This window comes from Grus americana, chromosome 22 (genome assembly GCF_028858705.1).
Source record: "Grus americana isolate bGruAme1 chromosome 22, bGruAme1.mat, whole genome shotgun sequence".
Classification (NCBI taxonomy): Eukaryota; Metazoa; Chordata; class Aves; order Gruiformes; family Gruidae; genus Grus; species Grus americana.
This window is the reverse complement of record NC_072873.1, coordinates 3,955,215-3,967,518: the sequence shown is the minus strand read 5'-3', so window position 1 is coordinate 3,967,518 and position 12,304 is coordinate 3,955,215. Positions and strand designations below refer to the sequence as shown.

The window sequence follows — 12,304 nt, the reverse complement described above, 5'->3', positions numbered from 1 at the left end:
GGGCTCACAAGCAGCCTGGTGCCACCGGCTGCCCAAGCGTGTGCCCGGCACTGGGGCTGCAGAGCGGCGCAGATGGGTGCCAGGGAGCCAGCACGGGGCTGGGAGGCAGCAGAGGTGCGCGGTGGGGGAGCGGGACGCACTCGTGTGTGTACGAGGGTAGCAGCAGGCTGAGCTGCATCCAGCCCCGGCTCTCTACATCCCGCATCCTGCTCCAGGAGCGGGAATTGCTGTTGTCAGCGCCGGTCCCTTCCCTGGGTGCAGGCTGAGCCGCGGAGCGGGGACAGGAGCTGCTGCCGCAGCGTGCCCAGGCTGCTGAAGCGAAGGCTGGGGAGTGTCAAACGCCGTCATTCTGCCTTTATTTGAGTATCTTCACATCTCATTCAACAAAACAGGTTTTTTAAAAATAAAGTGCCCAGTGGAGCTAGGCCTTTGGGTAGATAAATGCATTTCTGTAACGTCGTCTTACCACAATACAGCGAGTGAACAGGAGCTTTCCCTGGGCTGGAGGTAATCGGCAGGACCGGCACTTCGTACAGAGAAGTAGCAAACTACAGACCACGTACCACGACACGCGGAACGTAACACCCGACAGGAGCTTCCGTTTGGTTTTTTATACAAACCGAGAGAATAAAAAAATCAGAGTGTAGTAGAATATCCAGCAACAAAAATGGTAGAAAGGATCCGTACCTGATTGTATGAAAGCAGCATCTCAGCAAAGTGCGGTGGCGTCATGCGCGGCAGCGGCGGCCGTCGCCCGCATGGGCAGGGTATTGCTCGGCGCGCCCCGGGGCTGTGCCCCGAGGCTGGGTATTGCGTGGCTTCCTTCGTGGCTCTGGCTAAGCGAGCAAAGCGGCGGGTAATCTACGCGCGAGCGGCGCTAACGGGGTGGCGGCAGCCGGGCGCACCCAGCACGCTCCCCTGCGAAAGGGAGGGTGGGCTCCGGGACAGATTTGGCAGCTGGTGGGAGGCAGCAGCCTGCCTCCGGTGTGGGGGCTGCTGGCGTGCCCGGGGCTAGCGGGGTCAGGGCTCGGCGGGTCGCGGCTGCGCTCCGGGGCCGGGTCGGTGGCGGCCGCGGGGAGGAGCTGGCGGTCGGTGCGGTCCGGTCCGATCCGGAGGCAAGTGTTGGCAGTTCAGGTGTGCTCGGCCCTTTGGTCCCGCGACGCTCGCTCGTCCCTGGGCGGCTCCCAGGGCTGCGGGGGCTGCGAGCCCGTCCCACCCCCCCGGTCCCGCTAGTCCCCTTTTGCTTCCTCCAGGATCTGGGGCAAGTTCTGGTCCTTGCGCACCGACAGTGGTTTGGCAGCGCCGCCGTAGTCTTGGATGGCCTTGGGCTCGTTGGTGTGGTAGGAGCCCTTGTAGCGGTGGTAGTAGAAGTACAGCAGCACCAGCAGCCCCCCGAGCAGGAGGAGCAGCAAGGTCACGACTGTGGGGGGGGAAAAGCAGCGGTGAGGGGCTGGGGAGGGGCAGGGGGGCCAGGGCAGAGGTGGGGAGGGACCGGCCGGGCACTTCACTTACACCCGATGATGATCCCAATCCAGCCATCATCGTGCACGTGGGGGAACTCTGCGGAGACAGAGCAGGCAGTGAGACTGGGCTGCAGCGCAGTCATCCCCTCCGCAGCTGACGCTTGCTGGGAGGCTCGGGGTGCCGCTGGGGTCCCACCACGGCACCTACCTGTGCCCATGTACCACGGGTCCATCTCGGGGGGGATGAGGATGGTGGTGAGGGGGAGCATGGAGGCACAGCTCGACTCCACCAGCTCCCCACGGATGCTGTAGGGCCGCAGGACGCTGGTGGGGCGGAAGATGGCTTTGAGGGGGACGAGGCTGTTAAACTTCACCCCCGAGAGGCAGCCTGAGAAGCCGGGCGTGTTGTAGCGCTGGATCTCGGGGTCGATCACGCCGGTCTCTGTGGGGGTACAGAAGGAGAAGGCTCATCCCCGCACAGGACAAGGACTGTGCTGGGCAGAGGAGACCGTGGTGCCCGCGGGGGTCCCGGCACGGGAGGGGGTGGCCGAGGGCAGGACCCAGCTCACCCATCACGCGCCCCAGGTACAGGTTTTTGGGTGAGTCCAGCTTGCTGTCCACAAACAGGGAGAACTGCTGCTCCATGACGGGGAGATAGTCCACCTGGGGGGCAGGCGTACGGGGTCAGCACCCACTGAGCCTCCTCCACCTCCTGCACCCTGCCCATGCCCCCTCCCAGCCTGAGCCCCAGCCCCGCAGCCCCCCAGCCCCCAACGGGGAGGGCACCCCAGCACCATACCTGGGTGTACAGCGTGCGGTGCAGGCGGGTGATGTTGACGTGGTGGGGTCTCCCGTCCGTCACCGGCTTGGTGGTGAGGGCGAAGACGTAGGGGCTGGTGCCCAGCTGGTAGCGCAGCTGCAGGCTCCCTGCGGGCAGAGCGGGGCCGTCAGCAGGGACGGGGCTCTCAGCGGACAAATCCAGCCCCTCCGAAGGGCTGGTGACAGGCATCAGGGTGCAGGAGGGTCCTGTGTGGCCCCAGCGCCTGGGGAGGTGCCCGCGGGCTCTGGGTGAACCCCGGGGCAGGGAGCCCTGCCCTCACCGTCGTCTTTGATGAGCACGGCCATGTAGTCCTTGACGAAGGAGCTGACGTAGAGCAGCACGGCAGGCGCTGAGGTGGTGCTGAAGCTGAAGCTGACCTCCTCGCTCGTGAGGTTGTAGCCGGGCAGGGGCTGCCAGGGGCTGCTGACGATGCTGGCGAACTCACGGGCGGCGTACAGCGACATCGGCAGGATGTTGTACCGCACCCAGGTGCCCTCCTCAAAGTACCCGCCGATGTCTGCAGGGTGACCCGCGGGGTGACGGGGGTGACGGATCCTCTCCCCGGCCCCGGGAAGGGTCCCCACCCTCGGTGCGGGCAGGCACCTGCTCACCGTGGTTGCAGAAGGGCCCGTCAAAGGCGGAGACGCTGCAGTTGCAGCTGTAGTGGCTGTAACGCTCGACGCAGAGCCCGCTGTTCTGGCAGGGCACCGGCGGGTCCTGGCAGTGGCCGGTGCAGTTGACCCGCACGCCTTCCGTCTCGTTGGCCTTGCCCTCCAGGTTGAGCGTCACCCCGTTCATCCGCAGCGCCCGCAGGCACCCCAGGAATGGGCGCATCTTGTGCTCCGCCGCACCTGCAGCGAGGGCCGAGACTCAGCGTCCTGTGGCACGCGGGGACCTGGGGATGTGGGGACGCGGCTGGGGGGTCTCACCGACGTAGAGGGGCCTGTCGAAGTCCAGGCGGACGAAACTCTGCGGGGGGGCCTGCCGCACCACCCAGGGCAGCTTGTCCACCCGCAGCCGTGCCAGCTTGACGTTGAGCTCAGCCTTCACCTGGTGCCACTCATCGTCGTTCCAGGGCACCACCGACCGCACCGTCAGGTTCTCATCCCCGTTCCCAATGTCGTAGGCGAACACCACATCCCTGGTGGCTGCGGGGACATGATGTCAGGAGGAGCCCCCCGGTCCCACCGCCCCCCGCGCCTCTGCACCCCCCGCCCGTCCGTACTGTTGAGCTCGACGCGGACGTAGTTTCGGGAGCCCGGGTTCTCCAGGAAGACTCCAGACAAGGCGGTGGTCTTGAAGTAGAAGGAGATGTCGAGGCTGTGGTTGGCCTGGAAGGTGGGGAAGAGCAGGGCTGCACCCCTGTTGAAGGAGACGGTGTTCCAGGTGTTGCCTGCGGGGAGCAGGAGGGGTGGTGAGGGATGCGCATGGACCCTCCACGGGTGTGGGCCCCCCACAGGCATGGGACCCCCGTGGGCATGGGGCCTCTGCAGGCAGGGGACCGTCTGCGGATCCGGTCACTCACGGTCTCCATAGCACCGTAGGGGACCCAGTAGGAATTGGGCTTCGGAGCCGGAGCGGTTGGTGTCTCCGACCACGACCTGGGTGACGGGCAGGTGGTCCACGAAGGTCAGCAGACCCTTGTCCGTCCTCCTGCAAATGGCGCATGGTTCGGAGGGGCCGTGAGGGGCTTCTGCCCTTTCACCAACCCACACCCCTGCCCGAACCCCTGCCTGAACCCCCAGCATCTGCCCGCAGCCCCGGTCCCGCAGCCCCGTCCCGCAGGCCCTGCCGGCTCACCACAGCGCGTGGTCGGCGTCACAGTTGCAGAAGTACTTGGGGTCGGCGCAGTTCTTGTCCAACCCGCAGGCGCAGCGCTGGATGCCCGGCCGCGAGCCCCCCCAGTAGTAGTGCCGCTCGTTGTGTCGGCCCATCCAGAAGCTGAAGGGCAGCCCGGCTGAGGGCACAGGGGAGGGTGAGCACGCGGCCCCACGGCACGGCCCCACGGCACGGCCCCACGGCACGGCCCCACGGCACGGCCCCGCTCCCCCCGGCGCTCACAGGGGGTGTTGAGCAGGCGGGAGCTGTAGCAGTGCAGCTCGATGCGCTGCTCGCAGTACTCGGAGGCGTTTGCCAGTGCCGAGACCTCGGCCCAGGAGGCGTTCCAGTACTCCACGGCCCCCAGGTAGGGCTGGTCCACGCTGGAGCCCGTCACCCGCGTGGCGTAGTGGCGGTTGTGCCGGATGATGGTCCATGCCCGGTCCTCTGTGAAGGTGGGGGGGGCTGTTAGGACCGGCCCCCCCCCCCCCGGGATGTCCCCTCTCCGTCCTGCTCCAGCCCCAGTGCACAGGTGGGGACTGGTCCCTGGGGCACCGGGCAGAGGGACCCCCATGTCCTCCCACGCCGTCCCCACCTCGGATGTCGCAGTACACCGTGAAGGGCTTGAGCGGCCCGCTGCCGTCCGGGTCGATGGTGTAGTTCCCCGAGGTTTTCCCGCTGACCCGGTAAGCATCGCACGACTCCTTGTAAAGGGCTGGAAGAGGCAAACGGGGCTGGGCTCAGCGCGAGGGGAGCCCCAGGCAGCCGGCAGAGCCATGGGTGCCCATCCTGTCCCCCCCACCCACAAGGCCGCGGGCTCACATTTGTGGCAGGTCTCCCCCTTGTACCCCGTCAGGTCGCAGATGCATACGAAGTCGTCCCAGGACTGGACGCAGCGGCTGTCGTGCTCGCACAGGTTGGGGGTGCACCTGAGGGAGCAGAGGGCTCCTGTCCCGGCACCGGCACAGCCCCTGGCCCCCGCCCGCTCTCAGCCAGCACTCCTGTCCAGACCGATACCTGTCCGTGATGCCGCAGACGTTGAAGAGCACGTTGAAGTACTGCCCCAGCCGGTGCTGCACCAGCAGCTCCACGTCCACGGGCTGCATGTCCACGTTCAGCATCTGCAGGCAGCCGTGGAAGGCCGTCTGGTTCGACCGGCAGCCGGTGACCGAGGCTGGTTTGGGGCAGCCTGCAAGGCACAGCGGGGTGAGCGGTCCCCCGGCACCCATCGCCCCCAGCCCCCGCCCCGCCACCCACCTCCAAAGAAGTACTGGCTGCCAGTGCGGAGCTGGAAGGGGTGCGCCACCCGAAACTCGGCACCGTCGTCATCATCGATGGTCACCACGGCCGAGCCGTCACGTGCCACCAGCTGCACCGAGTGCCAGAAGCCATCGTTCAGGCGATGCCCTGCGGGGGGGAGAGGAGGGTGCGTGGGGAGGCACCGCCGCCAGACCAGCCCCCGGCCCCGTGCCGGCTCCCCAGCCCACCTGCGGCAAACTCCAGCTTCTTCTTGCCGGGCTGGGCGATGGAGACGTTGACCTGCCCCTCGCTCAGCACCACCTCGAGGGAGCCCAGGCGGTCGGCAAAACTGGTGTAGAACAGGAGCCCGGCGGTGTCCCAGGAGCGGAAGCGGAAGCTGACGGCCAGGCGGTTCCTCCGCGGGATCCCCGGCACCCGCACGTAGTTGTTGATGCCAGCAAAGGTGATGGGGGTGTTCAGCTGGTCCTGGCAGTAGTGGCCCACGCTGCCCTGGGGGAGACCATGGGAGGTGGTGAGGAAGGGGATGCTCCTGCAGTGGAGAGACACTCCCCCCCCCCCATTCCCACAGCCCCGGCCCCACTCGCCCCCGCTCGATCCTGTTGCCTGGCAGTGCTGGGTGGGCGCCCCGGGCCAGGGACGACCTTGTGCGGTCGATGCGGCGCCACTCAGCTGAGCACAGCCACTGCCCGGCCTTGTGTCACCCCTCAGCAGGGGGGAGCCCGGCCTCAGGGAAGGGGTCACCCCACCACAGGGCTGAGGACCTGTCCCTCCTCCAGGAAAGGTGTTGCCCCCACAGCAGGGACAGGACCCCTGGGGAAGGGGTCACACCCAGGGCTGGACCTCAAAGCGGATGTTGGGTCTCCGGTGCCGGGCCAGGTCAGCGATGTTGACCCCGTTGAAGATGATGTTCTCCACGCAGCCCCGGAAGTTTTGCCGGTAGGTGAGGTGCTGCTTGTCCTGGTCGATCACCCCCCCGAAGAAGAGCTGGGAGGCAGAGGGAGGGGGTCAGCCCCTTGCCGGGGGATGCCACGGGTCAGCATCCCAGCAGCTCCCCGCCTGCCGCCCCCACCTCGGTGTCGAGGTCGAGCTGGTCGAAGGTGCCGTGGCAGCGGAAGCGCTTGACCTCTCCGTCCAGCGTCAGGTTGATGTGGCGGCCGTAGCGCTCAATGTGCAGCGAGTGCCAGTGCTGGTCATCCAGGAGGCTGCCCACCGCCTCCGTCGTGTGGCCCTCGCTGGCGTGCAGCGGGCTGCTGCCTGGGGAGGGGCAGCCTCAGCCAGCGGCCCCCCCGGGCCTCGTGCCGCCCCCGGTCCCCTGGCCCCAGCTCACCTAAGCTGATGTGCAGGAGGAGCTGGGCCTGCTTGAGCTCCACCGTGATGTAGTCGCCCTGCGAGCCCTCCCCATGCATCAGCACCCCATCCTGCTCCAGCGTCTTGAAGTTGAAGGAGATGTCATCCTCGAGGGTGCTGATCCTCTTGGCGCGGAAGCGGTAGGAGATGGCGTCATCCCCGTCGAAGTAGAGCACGTGGGACCCTGGGGAGAGCAGAGCAGCCCCAGCCACATCAATGTCCGCAGCAGCAGGTGCCCTGGCACGGGGAACACTCCTTTCTGCTATAGTTTGTGCCAGAGCTAATGACTGCAGACTGCTTGGACACAATCCCCTCTGGGAAAGGGTTTTCTGGGCGTGCCGGAGCCAGGAGCTGGCTCCTTGCCACACGGGTAGCCAGGCCAGGGTCCCACCCCGCGCAGGGCTGCCGGAGCCCCCAAGCCGGGTACTCACGGTAGGGACAGCCGTAGAGGCCCAGGCGCAGCCCAATCTTCCCGCGTGGATTCCAGGCCACCGGGATGATGCGGATGTAGCGCGCGAGGATGGGGTAGTGCAGGTCGTGCCGCACCACCCCGCTCTCGTTCACATTCCCGAAGAACGTCTGGGGATGAAGGGCCACCATTAGCACCTCGCGCTGGGCCAGGGATCTCTGCTCCCCCGCCCACAGGGACCCCCGGGTGCCCCGGCAGCGCCTACCCAGTTGCTGCCCTGCTGGAAGAAGGGTTTCCAGCTGGTGGGGTGGTCTCCATAGAGCACGATGTAGCGCGTCAGCCAGTCATAGGTGTTGAAGGTTCCCTGTGTAGCTACCGCGTTGATCCGGTGCTTTTGCATCAGGTCGATCTGGAGCCAGGGCTGCTTGTCCCGGGGGTCGGGGGACCAGCCGCTGGTGCCTGTGGGGGGAGCGGCTCAGCCGGCCCCACAGCCCAGCACCCAGCGGCTCCCAGCTGAGCGGGGGCTGCTTGCTCGGCCCCACTGCAGCACCCCACTGTGGGTGGGAGCTGGAGGGCCGTGGGACATCAGCTCTCCCCCACCCCCAGGGGATGCTGAGGGCTCTGCCGTGGGCACCCGAGGACGCCTCAGCCCCTCATGGGACAAGACCTTGTGGGGGGCACTCCCTGCCCACGGCCCCCCCACTTCATCTGCACCCCAGTCCCATGGGGGGGACTCACTGTGCAGCCGGGCAAAGCTGGCCGAGTAGAAGATGTTGTATCTGGAGGAGGCACCGATGGACGAAGAGTAGAGGGGAGCAACGAGCTCATCGTAGCAGGGTCCTGCGGGGACAGTGGGGCTGGGAGCCGGGCTCGGGGCACTGAACTGGGCGGTGTCCCCACTGCAGCCCCCCCGGCCCGGCCCTGCGGACCCTGCGGGCTCTGGGGACCCTGCGGACCCTGCGGGCTCCGCGTCCGGCGGCGCGGCGGGTCCAGCTCCCGCTCTCCCCTCCCACTGCAGCGGAGTTGACACACCTCTGCGGGCCCCGACGCCCGCACCAGCAGCCTCCGCACTGACGTGGGCACCGGGACCCCCCTCCCCCGCCCCGCCCCGCAGGGTCCCGCGTGGGAGGCCGGGGGGCGGAGGGGGGCGTGCAAAAACTCGCGACATCTGCAGAGGAGGCTCCGGCGAGGCCGAGGTCCCCGAACCCCTCGCAGGGCCCCCCCGGACGGGTCGAGCGGAGCTCGGGGAGCCCAGAAGCGTTTGCTGCACCCCCAGCCCTCACTGCAGGGCCAAGGGCAGCCGCGCTGCGCCCATGCTGCATCGCCCCCTGCCTGCATCACCCCCTGCCTCCATCACCCCCTGACTCCATCGCCCCCTGCCTGCATCACACCTGCCTCCATCAGCCCCCGCCTGCATCACCCCCTGCCTCCATCACCCCCTGCCTCCATCACCCCCTGACTCCATCACCCCCTGCCTGCATCACCCCCTGCCTGCATCACACCTGCCTCCATCACCCCCCGCCTGCATCACCCCTGCCTCCATCGCCTCCTGCCTGCATCGCCCCCTGCCTCTATCAGCCCCTGCCTCCATCAGCCCCTGCCTGCATCGCCCCCCGCCTGCATCGCCCCCTGCCTCCATCAGCCCCTGCCTCCATCAGCCCTGCCTCCATCAGCCCCTGCCTCCATCGCCTCCTGCCTCCATCAGCCCCTGCCTGCATCGCCTCCTGCCCGCATCGCCTCCTGCCTGCATCGTCCCCGGCCTCCATCCCCCGCAGCCAGCGGGTCCCGGGCCACCCCTGCCCTGGGGGAAGGGGCCAAGGGCCGCAGCTCAGAGGGGCCGCAGAGAGCTGCTAGGTGAGGCCAGGGCCTTGCCGGTCCCCGTCCCCGTGCCCGGGCAGACGCCCCCCAGCCCCTCCCGCACCGGGGCCCGGGACCAGCCCGGTGCAGCCCCGCGGCGGGGCCGGGCCGGGCCGGCGGCGCTGGCCGAGGTGCTGGCGGAGCCCGGGCCGGCTTCCGCGGGGCTGCCCCCGCCCTCCCGGGTGCCCGGACACGGGGCCGAGCCGGGCCGGGGGTGCCGAGACCCGAGCCCCCTCCCCGGTACGGACGCGGGGCCGCGCCGGGCTCGGGCATGCGATGCAGCGGGGCGGGTGCCCGGGGCACCCCTGGGCATCCCCGGGCATCCCCGGGCATCCCGGATCCCCCGGGCCCCGGAGGATCCGGGCGGGTGCGGTGCCGCCGGCGGGGGGGGGGCTGCGGCGGGGCGGCCCCGGGCAGGGCGCGGGCTGGGGGGTGGGGGGGCTCCCGGCCGCCCGTGTCCGGCGATGACCTTGGGGACGACGCGAACGGGGGCACCGAGAGATGCCGGGGGATGCTCGGGGGACAACGGGGGATGCACGGGAGAACGGGGAGGCCGGGGGCGGCTCGGGGAGCTGGGACGGCTCGGGGGTGCGGGGCCGGGGCGGCGGGTGCGGTCCCGCAGTGCGGAGCGGCCACTCCCGGGACTGCGGCCCCACTTACGTGCGAGGCAGCCGGGGCCGGGGCGCAGGAAGCCGGAGCAGGCGGCGAGCAGGAGCCCGAGGAGGCAGCGAGCGCCCATGCTGGAGCGCCCCGAGCGCCCTCGGCGCCGCCGCTCCCGGTGCTGCAGCCGCACGGCGGAGCGGGGCCGGCGGCTCCGCCCACGGGGCGGGGGGGGGGCGGTGGCGGCGGGGGGGGGGCGGCCCCGGGACCGGGGGGAGGCGGCGGCGGCCGAGCTGGGCGCAGAGCAGAGTCCCGGCCCCCCCCCCCCCTCCCCGCTGCCGCGCCCCCGAGGGGTGCTCCCGCCGGGCCCCCCGGTTATCCTCAGTGCCGGGCCCGGTGCGGGGTTACAGCTCCCCGGGCTGCAGCCAGACCACGGCCCGTGGCCTCGGTGGGCTCAGGGTGGGGCTGCGTGGGCAGCGCGGGGCACTGGCAGTGTAGGGCACGGGGCCGACACGAGTGGGGCTGTGCAGGGAGCTCCCCGGGCATCGCCAGCTCCCGCGCAGCCCCCAGCCCTCACCGTGCCCAACCCAGCCCCAAGCCCTCACCAGGCTGGGTGGTGCGACCCCCCGCAGGCGTGGCCCCCTGAGATGTGACCCCCCCCAGATGTGACCCCCCCCAGATGTGACCCCCCCGCAGATGTGGCCCAGGCACCAAGCGCCTGCAGCAGCTGCGGGGGGGGGGAGCAGTGCCCACCAGCCCTCCTGCAGCAGATGTGGCGGCAGTTTGTAATCAAGCCGCAGATTAAGGCCTGCGGGTTTCGGGGTCGCCTGTCTCTCCAGTAGTGCAGAGGACAGGATTTAGCCTGTGTCTGTTCCCAAACATCCCCAGACACCCACAGAGGGGATGGGGGGGCCAGCAGCCGCGTGGCCTACATACGCTGCCTGCCCCACAGACCCTGCGGTGCCCTGTGTCCCCCCAACTCTGGGGAGTCCCCATCCCCCAGGAGCCCCGTGCAGCTCCTCAAGCCCAGCCCCGAGGGATGGGGATGCACCGGGGGCCGCTGGGTCCAAGCAGGGTCTGGGTGCTGGCCTGGCTGTGCTCGGTGCAGGCAGCTCCACACCGCTGGCACGAGGGTGCTGCCCACCAGGTTTGGCAGCGCCGTGCCGGGCACCTGGCTGCTACCAGGCAGAGCAGTACGGCTGTCATCTGTGGGCAGTGCGTGCTGGGGACGCTTCCTGCACAGGCAGAACAGAGGCTGTGGTTGGCAGACGAAAGAGAAAACAGAAAGCCCCAGGTGCGGCAGGGCCGTGAGCGGCCAGCAGCACACTCAGAATTCTGTGCCAGGGCTGCAGGCACCGACCCTCCCGTCCCCCAGACCGTCCCAGTGCCTGTGGGTCTGTCCCCTACCCTGACACCCCAGGGGTGCTGCCTGCTCTGGCCACAACCCCATGTCTGGTCCCTGTGCTGGGTCAGGTCTGTGACAGCCCGGGGGTGGGTGGTGCACACAGGGTCCCTGCTCTGCACCCACAGCTGGCCGTAGGGTCAGTATTCGCCCCAGGACCCTCCTCCATCACCTTCCTCCAGGATGCAGGGTGCAGGATGGCACCCCCAGAGCCGACACAGAGCAGAGGTCTGCAGCCAGCATCCTTGTGCTGCAGAAAGAACAGGGGATGGGAAGACACTGTCCAGCAAAGAGTCCTGGGGACACCCCTGTGCCCAGGGGCTGGGCTGCCTCTGCCCAGCCGCTCTCCAGCCAGGGCACAGCAGCTCCACGGCCCCACTGCCCCACGGGCGCTGGCAGCGAGCTCCCAGGGCTGGCAGAGCCCCTGCCTGCTCCCTGCACCCGGGTGCAGGCAGCAGGAGGGCTGAAGGCAGAGCTGGGATAAGCCCCAGCAAAGACGGCTGTAGCGGGGAGAAAGGGGGATTGAGGGATTACCATTGCAAATGGCTGAAAGCCCGTTAAAGCCAGGGATCAATTTGCTCCCCCCTGGGGGGAGGAAAGTGGGGCCTCTGCCCCATAGGAACTAATCTCCCCCTTAATGGAGGGTTGGGAATTTTGTTGTCAACAACCAGAAACACGCCTGCTCGGCACCGCAGGGATGTGGGGGCACAGGGGCATAGGGGTGCAGGATTGTGGGGGTGCAGGTCATGGGGTGCAGGGGCATGGGGGTGCAGGGCAGTGCTGGGATCCCTGGGTGAGGGGGATGCTGTGCACCAGCAGCCGCCCCAATTCCCAGAACTGCCACGTTTCCCATCAGGATGAGCCACTCCTGGACCGACGTGGCTCTGCTGGTCCCACTGGACCAGCATCCTGCCTATGCCTGGCTCAGCACCAGCCCACAGCAGCCCACACTCCTCTCCTTGCCCTGCTCCCTCCAACCTCCCCTCCAGCCCCACAGAGGCAACCCCCACTGCGGGACAGGAGCTGCAAACAGCCCCAGGGCGGGTTGGGGTCTCCTGCATGCTCTGGGTGCGCTCAGACAGGCTCTGCACCCTGCAGCCGGGTGCTCCCAGACTTGTCCCCCAGCCTGGAGTGACAGGGGCTGAGCGGAGCTGCTATTTCTGTCCCTGACACGTAGATGCTACCTACGAAGTAAAAGAGGCAGGGCTCAAGAGCGGGGTTGCATCTGTTTCCTCACCTTCCCCCGGTCTGTGCTTGCGCTCTGCATCACTCTCAGTATTGGAATCGGCACGTGTTCAAACAAGTTGCAGATTGCTCAGACACAAACA

The 12,304-nt window shown here is 68.6% G+C and overlaps 1 protein-coding gene across 1 annotated transcript; it reads right to left on the bottom strand.

The window, feature by feature from the left end:
- Positions 1–331: 331 nt before the first annotated feature.
- CNTNAP1 (contactin associated protein 1) lies at positions 332–9,778 on the bottom strand. Its single transcript, XM_054801495.1, has 24 exons — positions 9,635–9,778; positions 7,856–7,957; positions 7,383–7,576; positions 7,140–7,287; positions 6,689–6,892; positions 6,431–6,615; positions 6,202–6,345; positions 5,589–5,850; positions 5,359–5,508; positions 5,119–5,290; positions 4,924–5,030; positions 4,697–4,816; positions 4,345–4,548; positions 4,084–4,240; positions 3,809–3,936; positions 3,509–3,676; positions 3,213–3,431; positions 2,895–3,134; positions 2,564–2,800; positions 2,263–2,390; positions 2,033–2,126; positions 1,672–1,905; positions 1,513–1,560; positions 332–1,420 (listed from the first exon to the last, which is right to left on the bottom strand). Exons 1-24 carry the CDS (start codon positions 9,711–9,713, stop codon positions 1,230–1,232), a joined length of 3,915 nt encoding a protein of 1,304 aa, XP_054657470.1. The 5' UTR covers positions 9,714–9,778; the 3' UTR covers positions 332–1,229.
- Between the last annotated feature and the right edge of the window lie 2,526 nt (positions 9,779–12,304).

Bases quoted from the DNA above. Each gene is read 5' to 3' on its own strand.
- CNTNAP1 (XM_054801495.1), bottom strand. From the start codon at position 9,713: ATGGGCGCTCGCTGCCTCCTCGGGCTCCTGCTCGCCGCCTGCTCCGGC. The intron at 5,291-5,358 runs GTGGGTGGCGGG...TGTGCCTTGCAG, and splicing joins CAGCCAGTACTTCTTTGGAG to GCTGCCCCAAACCAGCCTCG. The intron at 1,421-1,512 runs GTAAGTGAAGTG...CCCCCCCCACAG, and splicing joins GATTGGGATCATCATCGGGT to TCGTGACCTTGCTGCTCCTC.